General features: G+C 44.2%; 1 protein-coding gene across 1 annotated transcript in view; it reads left to right on the forward strand.

The window, feature by feature from the left end:
* The first annotated feature begins 296 nt into the window (after positions 1–296).
* Positions 297–14751, forward strand: part of AEBP1 (AE binding protein 1) — a 99100-nt gene continuing 84645 nt past the window's right edge. Inside the window, exons 1-2 of the mRNA XM_075346260.1 lie at positions 297–611; positions 13629–13942. Of these exons, the coding sequence (XP_075202375.1) occupies positions 13672–13942 (271 nt within the window). The 5' untranslated portion in view covers positions 297–611; positions 13629–13671. The remainder of the gene's footprint in view (positions 612–13628; positions 13943–14751) is intronic.

Consider the following 14751-nt stretch of genomic DNA (forward strand, 5'->3'; position numbering starts at 1 on the left):
TTTATATATATATATATATATATATATATATATATAGATATATATATATATATATATATATATATATATATATATATATATATATATATATAAAAAAAAAATGACTACTTTGACTTATTTGTCTATTAATTTCATTTCCAGTAAATGTAACCATAAACTGGTTTCTCAGCTTGTCCTTCCTATCCATTCCACTTGTCTTCCTTTTTATTTTCTGTCCTTGTCTTGCAGGAGCTTTGATTTGTGGTGCTGGGAGGGTTAAGGATTTTAGAGGGGAGGCAGGGTAGAGAGGGGCTGGATTCAATTTCCTTCCAGCAGATGTCAGGTACAGACGGAGAGGGTCAGAGGAGTTGGGATAACGGCACAAAGAATTTGGATAAAAAGAACAATCTCTCGACCTGAGTTTTATAAATCCCCCAGAATATTCCACAATGTTGTGTTGCCCCTAAACTCCGGTGGGTCCGGACAGTCTCCGTGTAGCCTTCATCATTAGCCTCTGGTGGACATAATACCTAGAAGCCCTAGTGGAGAGGGACAGAATAATCTTCTGCGTAACTGGTGGTACCTGACCTAGGACTTCTACTATTTCACATCTTCAGGGATCCTCCACTGAGGTAGGTGAAGCATTTAGCCAACAGGAAACCAAGCTAGGTGCTACAGGTCTATCCCTGTGTGTGGAGCACATAACTTCAAAGTGCCACTTTTCTGACATTTTTGTTCCAATCCCCGTGTCCCTGTTTGATCCTTGAATGTTCTCTTTTTAGAACTGAAATTAATCTACCTTTTAAGCTTAGAATACCTCCCAGCCTTCATATGGTGTACTGTGGGATTGTATATTCATCTAATTTCTATAGTAATCTGCTGTAAACTAAAGAACTGACTAAAGACAAGAAACCTGCATAAAAATGTAGAATCTTCTCAAATAAACCTAAATGACTGATTTAGAAAACCCCATGGTAAAGCCCCCTTTTAGGGAAACTGAGATAACAAAGTGGAGCCCCCATGTAGGATGCTACTCTATACAGTGGTGGCAATGGACATCTCCCATTCTGGAGTCCTCACCATGCCCTGTGTTACATGGACAGCCCTTTGATTTCAGGTGTTATTGCTGTGTAATTCTTCATTTCTTCTGTGATGGCGCTGTAGGAAAATTGAACACTTGCTGTCAGTATTCGAAATAGATTCATGATGATCACAGTGATCACTAATCAACTTTTTGCCAGAGATTTTTTTCTAACTATGGATTGCCCAAAGTTGAGGATTTCTGTAAATGCAGGACCTTACCAGGTATGTCTCATGTTTTGCTACTTGTTCTTTTTATCTAATTTGTGAACTGATCCTTGAGACGGATGGGAAAAAGATGTCCCTGGTTGAGTTTTTGATATGAGACCGGAAATCAATGGTGGATGGAGTGAAAAAATGGTTCCTCTTTCCCCACTTACAGCCCTGAGGTTCAGTCTCTCATTAAAAACTCAACCTCATGTACTTGTTCCTCCTTCAGCACTACATTTTTTGGAAGCTACGGTACATATACATAGAAAACTACTAGTATAGTCACTATTCTAAGTAGCCTGGAAGTCTAAAGGTGGCCGTACACATCAGATAGCTGGTGGTTGAACTTGCTCGGGAAGCTATCTCCCCCAACCCTGTATACACATGCACACATAAACCCCAACCCCTCTTTCTATATACTGTATATACACCATGTTCCAAATTATTATGCAAATTAGATTTAAGTGTCATAGCGATTATTTTTTTTTTTCTTCAATGAAACTCATTGATGGTATTGGGTCTCAGGTTCTTTGGATGACTGAAATCAATCTCAGATACCTGTGATAATTAGTTTGCTAGTTGAGTCCAATAAAAGGAAAACTGGATGTTCCACAATATTAAGCAGGCCACAGCTTTCAAGTAACATGGGAAAGAAAAAGGATCTCTCTGCTGCCGAGATTATCAAATAGTGCAATGCCTTGGACAAGGGATGAAAACATTAGATAATTCATGAAAACTTAAGCGTGATCATCGTACTGTGAAAAGATTTGTGGCTGATTCAGAGCACATACGTGTTGGTGCTGATGAAGGCAGAATGAGGAAGGTTTCTGCCAGGCAAGTCCATCGGATTAAGAGAGCGGCTGCTAAAAAGCCATTGCAAACCAGCAAACAGATATTTGAAGATGCTGGTGCCTCTGGAGTCCCTCAAACCTCAAGGTGTAGGATCCTTCAAAGGCTTGCTGTGGTGCATAAACCTACTATTTGGCCACCCCTAACCAGTGCTCACAAGTGGAAACGGTTGCAGTGGGCCCAGACATACATGTAGACTAATTTTCAAACAGTCTTGTTTACTGATGAATATTGAGCAACCCTGGATGGTTCAGATGGATGGAGTAGTAGATGGTTGGTGGATGGCCACCATGTCCCAACAAGGTTGCGACGTCAGCAAGGAGGTGCAGGAGTTATGTTTTGGGCCGGAATCATTAGGAGACATCTGGTAGGCCCCTTTAGGGTTCCTGAAGGTGTTAAAATGACTTCTGCAAAGTATATGGAGTTTCTGACTGACAAATTTCTTCCATGGTACAAAAAGCAGAAACGTGCCTTCAGGAGCAAAATCATCTTCATGCATGATAATGCACCATCTCATGCTGCAAAGAATACCTCTGTGTCATTGGCTGCTATGGCCATAAAAGGAGATAAACTCATGGTGTGGCCACCATCTTCCCCTGACTTCAACCCTATAGAGAACCTTTGGAGTATCATCAAGCAAAAGAACTATGAGGGTGGGAGGCAGTTCACATCAAAACAGCAGCTCTGGGAGGCTATTCTGACATCATGCAAAGAAATTCAAGCAGAAACTCTCCAAAAACTCACAAGTTCAATGGATGCAAGAATTGTGAAGGTGATATCAAAGAAGGGTTCCTATGTTAACATGTAATTTGGCCTGTTAGGATGTTTTGGATTTAAATAGCTTTTTATTTCAGTGAATGTGACCTGCTTATGCTACAAATTCCACAAATGAGCATTTTCAGTTCTTTAAAACATATAAAATGTTTAGAAACTCTACTATGCCTAATAATTTGGAACAGTGCATTTTGAGAGTTTTTTAATTTTGAAGATTATACAGTTATCATTGGGAGGTTTCTTTGAAAAAATTCAATGTATACTCTAACGGGTGATGACTTCTATTAGACTGACTGTCATTTGCACCGTCCATTATGGAAAATCAGAGAAAAATATCATTTGTATAATAATTTGAAACATTGTGTATGTATATAATCTTGTTTTAACGGTCGCCGAGGGGAGGCAAGTGTCTGGCGACGGACCCACTGGACCATGCACCGGACTCCCCTGAAGGAGCCACCAGCAGTGAACCCCTGCACAGGGATTGTGTGGCACCTTAACAGAAGGCCTAAATGTATGTCAGCCAGGGACCTGAGGAGATAGTCTCTTATGGACGAAATTAGGGGCCCTTTGCACACTACGACATCGCAAGCCGATGCTGCGATGCCGAGCGCGATAGTCCCCGCCCCCGTCGCAGCTGCGATATCATGGTGATAGCTGCCGTAGCGAATATTATCGCTACGGCAGCTTCACATGCACTCACCTGCCCTGCTGACGTCGCTCTGGCCGGCGAACCACCTCCTTCCTAAGGGGGCGGGTCGTGTGGCGTCATAGCGACGTCACACGGCAGGTGACACCGATGATACGATTATGATGCTTTTGTGCTCGTTAATCGTATCAAAAATGCTTTACACACTACGATATCGAGAGCGACGCCGGATGTGCGTCACTTTCGATTTGACCCCACCGACATAGCACTTGCGATGTCGTAGTGTGCAAAGGGCCCCTTAAGCGGGCTTTACACGCTGCGATATAGGTACCGATATCACTAGCGTGGGTACCCGCCCCCATCTGTTGTGCGACACGGGCAAATCACTGCCCGTGGCGCACAACATCGCCCAGACCCATCACACATACTTACCTGCCTAGTGACGTCGCTGTGGCCGGTGATCCATTTCCTTTCTAAGGGGGCGGTTCGTTCAGCGTCACAGTGACGTCACAGCAGCTTCACTGAACCGCCGCCCAATAGAAGCGGAGGGGCGGAGATGAGCGGGACGCAACATCCTGCCCACCTCCTTCCTTCCTCATAGCGGCCGGGAAGCAGGTAAGGAGAGCTTCCTCGTTCCTGCGGTGTCACACGGAGCGATGTGTGCTGCCGCAGGAACGAGGAACAACTTCGTTACTTGTGCAGTAACGATAATTGAGAATGGACCCCCATGTCACCGATGAGCGATTTTCACGTTTTTGCGACGATGCAAAATCGCTCATCGGTGTCACACGCAACAACATCGCTAATGCGGCCGGATGTGCGTCACAAAATCCGTGACCCCCAACGACACCGCATTAGCGATGTCGTAGCGTGTAAAGCCCCCTTTAGTCTCTTAAAGTCCGCTGCAGGTGTGATTGGTAGTGGTAGTACAGGGATGGTAACTTGGACTTGGCAGCACGGAGGAGATGGCTCTGACTTGGCAGCACGGAGGTAGTGGCTCTGACATGGCAGCATGAAAGTACTAGCTCGGATGCGGCAGCACGGAGGCAGTAGCTCTAACGTACCATCACAGATGTAGTGCCTCTGGTGTGGCAGCACGGAGGTAGTGGCTCTGACGTGTCAGAATGGAGATAGTAGCTCGGACATGGCAGCACAGAGGCAGTGGTTGTGACGTTGCAGCACGGAGGTAGTAGCTCTGACGTGTCAACATGTAGGTGGTGGTAGAGAGCAGGCTCTAGGACGAAACAGAGGTTAGACACACGAGACTGGTACTAAGACTAGACACAGTAATGTACAGGGACCTGAAAACTAGCAACGAACTATAGGCAACAGTGCTCAGGCGCTTCCTGTCAGGGGAGGTGGATTTAAATACTTTTAAGGTAACAAGTGACCTCAGGAACAGCTTCTGGGTAATGGGATGCCAGCCCTTTAAGAAAGAGGGCGTGGCGGCGTGCGCAACCTAGGGGTACTCACAGAAGCAGACGAGGAGGCTGCAGCAGAAGAGGAGTGGATGGGGCCACTGGGCAGGAGACAGGGAGGATGCCCCCACCAGAGCCTGGCAGCAGGGGCGTGTGGGAATACCACGCTTGGACCGGGCAAGTGAGAGGGAGGGCGCCCCTGCTGAAACCTGAGAGTGGGGATGCATAGGGATACCACGCTGGGACCGGGACCAGGCGCTACACTTACAAATTTCATACTGTTCACTGGGAATGATATTAGTCTCCCACTTCCTGTTCTGTATATACTTTTCACCAATCTCATGATTATCACTGACAGGATTACACTGAAAGGTAGCACCTATGTATACAGTAGAGAATACATTATCCACTATATATAGGCTTGCATTATCCACTATATATAATCTTGCAATTTTCACTCTTGTCACTGGGACTTATATTAAGGCCACTTCTCACTAAGTTACATCACTAGCGACATCGCTGCTGAGTCACGGGTTTTGTGACGCAACAGCGATCTTGCTAGCGATGTCGCTGTGTGTGACATCCAGCAACAACCTGGCCCCTGCTGTGAGGTCGCCGGTCGTTGCTGAATGTCCTGGACCATTTTTTGGTCATTGCTCTCCCGCTGTGAAGCACACATCGCTGTGTTTGACAGCGAGAGAGCAACGATCTGAATGTGCAGGGAGCAGGGAGTCGGCTTCTGCGGATGCTGGTAACCAAGGTACACATCGGGTAACCAAGCAAAGCGCTTTGCTTGGTTACCCGATATTTACCTTGGTTACCAGCGTCCACAGCTTCTAGAAGCCGGCTCCCTGCACACGTAGCCAAGGTACACATCGGGTAACTATAAGCAAAGCGCTTTGCTTAGTAACCCGATGTGTACTATGGTTACCAAGCACAGCGTCGTTACACGGGTCGCTGGTGGCTGATCTCTGATCGCTGTGGAGATCTGCCTGATTGACAGCTCACCAACGACCATGTAGCAACACTCTGGCGATCCCTGCCAGGTCAGATCGCTGGTGGGATCGCTGGAGCGTTGCTAAGTGTGACGGTACCTTTAGTCTCACACTTCCTGTTCTGTACAAACTTTTCACCAATCTCATGATCATCACTGACAGGATTACAATGAAAGTTAGCACCTCTGTATACAGTAGATAACAAATTATCCACTATCCTTGATAGGTGATACCAAAGCTTTTCTAAGGGTACCTTCACACTTAGCGATGCAGCAGCGATCCGACCAGCGATCTGACCTGGTCAGGATCGCTGCTGCATCGCTACATGGTCGCTGGTGAGCTGTCAAACAGGCAGATCTCACCAGCAACCAGTGAACAGCCCCCAGCCAGCAGCGACGTGCAAGCGACGCTGCGCTTGCACGGAGCCGCCGTCTGGAAGCTGCGGAGACTGGTAACTAAGGTAAACATCGGGTATGGTTACCCGATGTTTACATTAGTTACCAGCGCACAGCTGTGTGTGCAGGGAGCAGGGAGCCGCGCACACTGAGCGCTGGCTCCTTGCTCTCCTAGCTACAGTACACATCGGGTTAATTAACCCGATGTGTAATGCAGCTACATGTGCAGAGAGCCGGAGCCGGCAGCACAGGCAGCGTGAGAGCTGCAGAGGCTGGTAACTAAGGTAAATATCGGGTAACCACCTTGGTTACCCGATGTCTATCTTGGTTACAAGCTTACCTCAGCTGTCAGACGCCGGCTCCTGCTCCCTGCTCGCTTCATTTGTCGCTCTCTCGCTGTCGCACACAGCGATCTGTGTGTCACAGCGGGAGAGCGCCTTTGAAGAAAACGAACCAGGGCTGTGTGTAACGAGCAGCGATCTCGCAGCAGGGGCCAGATCGCTGCTCAGTGTCACACACAGCGAGATCGCTAATGAGGTCACTGCTGCGTCACAAAAAGCGTGACTCAGCAGCGATCTCGGCAGTGAGCTCGCTGTGTGTGAAGCACCCCTAAAACCCTTCCCTTTACAATGACCTTTACACAGATTAGAGCATGCTCAAATAACACTACAAAAGGCTTTAAGGCCACGTCTCATTAAGCAACATCGCAAGCAACATCACTGCTGAGGCACAACTTTTGTGACGTTGCTAGCGATGTTGCTGTGTGTGACATCCAGCAACAACCCGGCCCCTGCTGTGAGGTCGCCGGTTGTTGCTGAATGTCCTGGACCATTTTTTAGTTGTTGCTCTCCCGCTGTGAAGCACACATCACTGTGTGTGACAGCGACAGAGCAACAACTAAATGTGTAGTGAGCAGGGAGCCGGCTTCTGCGGACGCTGGTAACCACGGTAAACATCGGGTAACCAAGAAGCCCTTTCCTTGGTTACCCGATATTTACCTTCGTTACCAGCGTCCACCGCTCTCACGCTGCTAGTGCCGGCTCCCTGCTCCCTGCATGCGTAGCTGTAGTACACATGTGTACTCTGGCTAGGAGTGCAGGGAGCCAGCGCTAAGCGGTGTGTGCTGGTAACCAAGGTAAATATCGGGTTGGTTTCCCGATATTTACCTTAGTTACCAAGCGCAGCATCGCTTCCACGCGTCGCTGCTGGCTGGGGGCTGGTCACTGGTTGCTGGTGAGATCTGCCTGTGTGACAGCTCACCAGCAATCAGTGTAGCGACGCTCCAGCGATCCCTGCCAGGTGAGGTTGCTGGTGGGATCGCTGGAGCGTTGCTTAGTGTGACGGTACCTTTAGTTACCCTAGTTTTGCTGCCAATGTGCTCAGCAGGAAGAAGGGGTATATTATTATGCCTAGTTGCCAGTGTGAAGATTGCAACATTTTTTTTAATACACAGAGTGAAATAAATATTAAACATGTCACCAATTTTCTAAGTAAATATATTCCTAAAGGTGCTATTGACATGAATTTCTCATCAGATGTCGGTGTTGTAGCTGTTCTGTTTTGTCACAAAAGTCAGCTTATGGGTTCACCAGTGAGGTCCTGTTGACATAGGCCTCTTTGCCTGTCAATATCGAGCACTCGGAAAAAAGACCTGCATTCGAGTGAGCATGATCAGTTTTCTGTTTATTCAGTCAAGGATTAGATTATTTATACCATTTACAGATCAATGTGATATTGCAAAAAAGGCTTCTAGCTGGAAATTTACAAGTTGATCATATGACCTTTAAGTTTGAGCAAAACAAAAATGTAGAGTCATGCATATGAGATAAGAACATTTAGCAGACAATAATAATCCTTGAGCATATTTCTTATTCTGAAGGCTACACAATAACTATGAACTTACCACACATATACTAATGGAACAATGAGATATTTAAAATGAAGAAATATAGAAACTATTAACCCTTCTATATCATCGGTAACAACACATCCAATCCACAAAGGTAAAGAAATCAAACCATAAATTTAGTGATGTGTGATAATGAGAAATGACACAAGGAAAAAATATTGAACACATTTATTGAAATTTATTTAATACTTCATAGAAAAGCCTTTGTTGGTGATGACAGCTTCAAGACGCCTCCTCTATGGAGATTCCGGTGGCATGCATTGCTTAGGTGTGATTTTGGCCCATTCTTCCACATAAATACTCTTCAAATCCTGAAGGTTCCATGGGCTCCTTCTATGAAATCTGAGCTTTAGCTCCTACCATAAACTACTGAATTCAGGTCAGGAGATTGGCAGGGCTATTGTAGCAGATTTATTTTTTTTCCCTGGAAAGCAATTGAGAGTTTCCTTGGCTGTGTGTTTGGGGTCATTGTCTTGCTGAAATGTCCATCCTCGTTTCATCTTCAACATCCTGGTAGATGGCAGTAGACTTTTTCAAGAATATCTTGGTACATTTATCCATTCAAACTTACTTCAATAATATGAAGTTTGCCAGTGCCGTATACAAAAAAACAGCCCCACACCATATATTGCCACCTCCAAACTTCACAGTTGGTGCAGTGTATTTGGGGTCATTTGCCTTTTGGCCTACAAACATGGCGTGTATTATGGCATCTAAAGCGTTCCATTTTGGACTCATCTGACCAGACTATATTGTCCCAGTATTTCACAGGCTTGTTTAAATGTTCCTCAGCAAACTTTAAATGCACTTGAACATGCTTTTTGTTCAGCAATGGAGTCTTGCGTGATGTGCGTGCACCTAGGCCATGGAGGGTGAGTGCATTACTTATTGTTTTCTTTGAAACAATTGTTCCTGCTGATTCAAGGTCTTTCTATAGCTCCCCACAAGTGGTTATTGGCCCTTGCATAACTCTCGTGATAATTCTTTTCACTCCTCTATGTGAAATCTTGCAGGGAGCACCTGGTCGTGGATGATTTATGGTGAAGTAATGTTATTTCCACTTCCAGATTATGACCCTAACAGTGCTCACTGGAACCTTCAGTACTTTAGAAATTCTTCTGTAACCAATGACATCAGTATGTTTTGCAACAATAAGGTTGCAAAGATTTTGAGACAGCTCACTGGTTTTACCCATCTTAAGATGTTTCTTGTGTGACACCTTGGTCCATCAGTTGAACCGGCTGATATTGTTTTTCACTAAGTGGCAGGATTGTTCTCAAATGACTGATATATTTCAGCTGGTATCATGACTTTCCATGGCTTTTTTGCACTCCTCTTTCTTAATGTGTTCAACACTTTTCCTGAGTAATTTCTCAGTATTACACATAGCTTGAACTTTGGACTTCGATGGTTTGACTTCTTTGTCTGTGTGGATTGGATGGGTTGTTACTGACATCTGGTGATAAATTCATGTCAATAGTGCCTTAAAAATATATTTACTTAGAAAATTGGTGACGTGTTCAATACTTATTTTATCTGCTGTATATAATAATATGAAAAAAATAACAAAAAAGGATATAATTTTTAAAAACTATATTTAACAATAGGCCATATTCTAATGACACATTCCCTTTAATAAATGGATGTCAGAGTTGTATTTAGCCCTGACAACATATGTAAAGTGATAGTCACACCAGATGGCACATGCACACATCGCACATAATTTCCTGCAGTCTGCAGCTGTATTCTTTCACTATGTAATGTGAATTTATGCTCTAAGAACTGAAATATTTTATGCTTATGTTTTTTGGCACAATTTCCAGAAATGACTTCTTATTTTGTGGGTTACAGCTCATAGTCCTCACCATGAAAACCATATGACACATTGGAATATGAGTAACATTGAAATCCCCTTATTATCCTGACCATATGGTCCTATGGTCCGATGCTTTACAACAAAAGGTGTAATGTCTTTACATTATGCTAGGATTTATCTGTGTTATGTATATTGTGTTTTTTTTCTCTTCTGGTTTTCCATATGGATTTACATCCATAGTAATGAGATTAATAAGTTATCAGATACAGTATATTGAAGTGACCATGATAAAAAATGTCATTTGTAAAGTATTATAGCCTCAAGAGCAGAACTCAGGGGCCTAGGAACAGGTGCTGCTGTAAACAAGCTCAGGGGCGTTACATGAAGTACATTACAACAAACTCGCCAACTCTCTTGGAACATCTGGAAAGGTCCCAAAAAAAGGTGAGACCTCACAGACTCCTTGAAGTGTTGGCGAATCTCCCGGGCTACACAGAAGCCTCCCACAAAGCAGCGCTCCCCAAACATTTTTCATTGCCGTGATGCTTAGCAACATTCAGGGGGTTGGAATTGGACAAGGCACACTGCAAGGATGGTTATATATGAATAATAAATTGGTAACACAACCATCTCCTAATAAAAAACTTAATTGAGCCGGTGTCAACACCTGGTAAACCCAGAAAAGTGTTTCAAGGTACACACTTGATGTGAGGTAGCAAGAATGGTGAGGTGCGTTCAAACCTCCGTGCATCTGGTGCACAACAAAAAACACACAAAAAGGGGGGCACCGGGGACACAAAAAACAATGGGAGGCCCTGGAACTAGTGAGAAGGGTTGATAGGCACCTCCTAACCTCACCTGCAACTGTCCCTTCTCTCCTCACCAGTCCCTATACAGTCTCTGCAATTGTCGCTGAACAGGAACCTGGAACCCTCGGATAACCCTAAAATAACCCTGACTAGTGAGGGGTAGGTGGGGTTCACTAGACCTCACCTCTGTACTAACAACACACCGGGGAAGTAAAGGCAAACAAGGAGAAAATTAACAACCAAAAGGATATAGCCAAAGGAACTAGGCTTGCAGAACCTTCCTCAAAGGCGGCCAGGGCAGAAATGACTTTGTATCTTCATCAGGGAATGTTGGGATACACCACTATTTAAAGCTGAAGGGCGTGACTACTTAGTAAGTGCAGGTGATCAAGGAACTGCTTTGGAAAAGCTGCAATAGCAAATCTGGCACTTAACCACTTCAGTGCCAAGAGAAATGAAACCCATTTAAATGAAGAGAGCCAGATGAGAGGCTCCAGTCCAAAGGCTGTCACTGGTCTCTACATGCAGGGAGACAATCGAGACACTTGGGGAGTCAGTCTTCTCTGCTAATATTTCAATTTACGACATTTGCTCTACGCTGCTAATGTGCACACTACTTGTATGGTGCAAGCGCAGGAGCTGACACTGCTCCAGTCAGCAGGGGTGCAGGCTGTGTTACTGTTACAACTGGAGGTAGCATTGTTTGCAGTAGTTTAATCTCTTAGGTTCTACTTTCAATTGTGACAACACCATTTAAAGTCAGTCTGTCAGCAGTTTTTTGCTACCTCATCTGAGAGCAGCATGATGTAGGCAAAGAGACCCTGAATCCAACGATGTATCACTTAACTTAATGGGTGCAGCCATTCTCACACAATCAGAGCTGAAAAAGCTGTCCCTGCCCACACCAGGCTCTTTATATACAATAACCAAGAAAAAATGCGATCAGACTTCCTATGATAGTAAGTATTTATTAACGCATAGTGCAAGATACAATGATAGACATACAAAAAGGGTTCAAAATCCGGTGTGGACCACTAGGTAATAACAACCAATGCCATGCATCTCATCCAAAAATGAAAAGTGTGAGCAGTAGCCATATTACTACATGTGAAACAATGTCCTCATGTTAGAATAAGATCCATATGCGCCCAAAGCAGGAGACAGCAATTAATTGCATATTGAGGTATATAAATAATGATATTGCTTACCAATATTTGTCTCACCACACACACAGGACGGCACCCCACCTGACGAACATGCGTTTCGGCGGATGCCTACGTCAGGGGTGGTGGCTACTGCTCACACTTTTCATTTTTGGATGAGATCCATGGCATTGGTTGTTATTACCTAGTGGTCCACACCGGATTTTGCACCCTTTTTGTATGTCTATCATTGTATCCTTTACCTTTACTGGTAACAGGTTGTAGTCCCGAGGTTACCGTGGTACGGTCAGCCTGGTAGCAGGGAGGAATGTCTCTATGCCAGGTACGTTGGAGGCCTTCCTTTATGCGCTTTGGATGTCAGACCCCCATGGCTTGCAGCTACTTGGGGACCCCGGTTCTTAGTTGCTTAGTGCTATGTCCCTCTTTGATGGGCAGCGTGAGCTGGATATGGGGCCCGCGTGTTCCTCCGTGGCCTCGGGCTCTCTTTTGCTACTTCGCCTTAGGGCTTTGTTAGCGGGCCAGGAAACAAGGGATCTCCTGCCCTCCGGGTTTACTACTGAGCCTTTAGTACCAAGTGATCTAGGACTCCGGTGTCCTGTACAATGCACTCGGTCCTGGAAAGCTTGTAGACAGCTCTCTGACAGCTAGGTTTTTGCACCCAGTTCAGACTTAGAATGGTGTTCCAAACGTTATTCCTTATTTGTTAGTAGTTTTTCGTTTGTGAACCCTCCCCAACCACACCTATTGCCAAGCCACATCATACGCATATATAGCCTGGGTCTCAGCTTCCCATACACGGTAAGTTTTTTAACTGCATGAGAGGACACACACAAGCTAGGGACCCCAACGTAGAGAAATACTTTGGCGTAGTGTTGGGGCTCTATTGCATTGATCAATTCAGTAGCTAAATTTCTCTTTATTCATATGTTCATGGCAGTAATGCAGATTCCATTTTTCACATTTTCACTCTTACATATAGCTATTGGATTTTTCAAGTCAGTATTCACACAGCAGTTTCTGCTATTACATGTATTCCCCTTGCATAGTCACTGGTGTGCATACCTTCTCTCCCTATAGTGATGTTTTTTAGGTTTTTGCACCCAGTTCGGACTTAGAATGGTGTTCCAAACGTTATTCCTTATTTATTAGCTCTCTTACAGTGACTGGTCTCCTTCCTCTCCTCCAGGGTTCTGAGGTTGTTTCACTTTCTGTTCCTCTGACTAACCCCTTCCCATCCCAGAATGCACAGGGGAGGCTCGTCCCAACCAGGACTTGAGTTCCCCCTTCTGGTCTGAGTCAGGAAGTGTTGTGTGCAATGGTACTGACATTGAGATCTTCCCCGCTGCTTCCAGGCTTATAACACTGTCCTCCAGGTGAAGAGAACAATGCCACTGTGGCTCCCATGATTACTGGGGTGCCACAAATGCTGCTGGGTTGGAAGGTATAGGGGACCTGCAGGTTCCTTTCAAAGGGATGGGGATACATGATTTTGTCGTTTAATTTTTCTTACTGTTCAAAATCAATAAAAATTGCTTGATACAAAAGAATTTAAAAATACACTTCTAATTATATATTTTTTTAGGCTTCCAACTTCTTTCGGGCTTGTTGCTTCCTGGAAGTAAGGGATGTGGAAAAGCGGAACTTCCCTGGTGATTCTGTCCCTGCTCCTGCCGCTATTGCCCTCTTCAGTCCGAGCACAGTCCGTTCTCACTGATGATGAGATCGAAGAGTTCCTGGATGGATTCCTCAAGGAGTTGGTCCCTGAGGAAGATGATGATGATAAAGCAGAACCCAGAAGGGAGGAAGAAGAGGGTGGAATAGTAATCACCAGAGGTGGAGGATATGAGGAAGAAGAAGAAGAGACTCAAACAGGAAAAAAGCCAAAAGTACCTAAAGGTGAGGGTGGATGTGAGGAGCAAGTTAATGCACCAGTGGAACATTGGTTCTTAAAGAAATCTTGTTTTTCATTGATCGACTGATAAATTGATTAATAAATTATTACTATGTAGAAGTCTCAGTAAGTCCAAGGTGGAAAAATTAGATAGGTACAGTATGAACTATAATGGAAATCACAAAAACATTCCTGGACAGTTACTTCTTCCTGAAGATGTGACTCAACCTGCTAACAATTATCCGCATGAGAGCTTATAGAGCCAGGACCATAAAACCTCTGACACACGGGGTTATTAATGTCATAGGAGTCTGATTCATTGCAAAAATTGATGGGCCTAACAGTATCAGATAGGGGTGTTCGATCCCTCAACACATCCTTGATGCTTTTCTCAATGCAGCTTACATTCAATGGCTTTTCCTTGATAAAAAAAAATTACTTTTCTCTATATTATCCTTAATGTAGAATTGTACTAAATTACAGCTCTATTTTATATGGAGTCTTAACAGGACTTCCATAATGGGATTGTTAACTTGTTTTTTTATGTTTTTTTTCTGGAAAACCTCTACTTAAATCACAAGACAGCCAACATTATTTATAGTCTCATCATTAAACCATAAGTAATAATTGAGATTAAAAGTGATATTTGTCAAAAGCTCAATATACCGTGTTTTCCCAAAAATAAGACAGGGTCTTATATTATTTGTTGCTCCAAAAGATGCCATAGGGCTTATTTTCAGGGGATGTCTTATATTTTCCCATGAACAACAATCCACATTTATTTTTTAACAAAAAAATATTAACATTTATTCAA

Source organism: Anomaloglossus baeobatrachus, chromosome 4, assembly GCF_048569485.1.
Source record: "Anomaloglossus baeobatrachus isolate aAnoBae1 chromosome 4, aAnoBae1.hap1, whole genome shotgun sequence".
NCBI lineage: Eukaryota > Metazoa > Chordata > Amphibia > Anura > Aromobatidae > Anomaloglossus > Anomaloglossus baeobatrachus.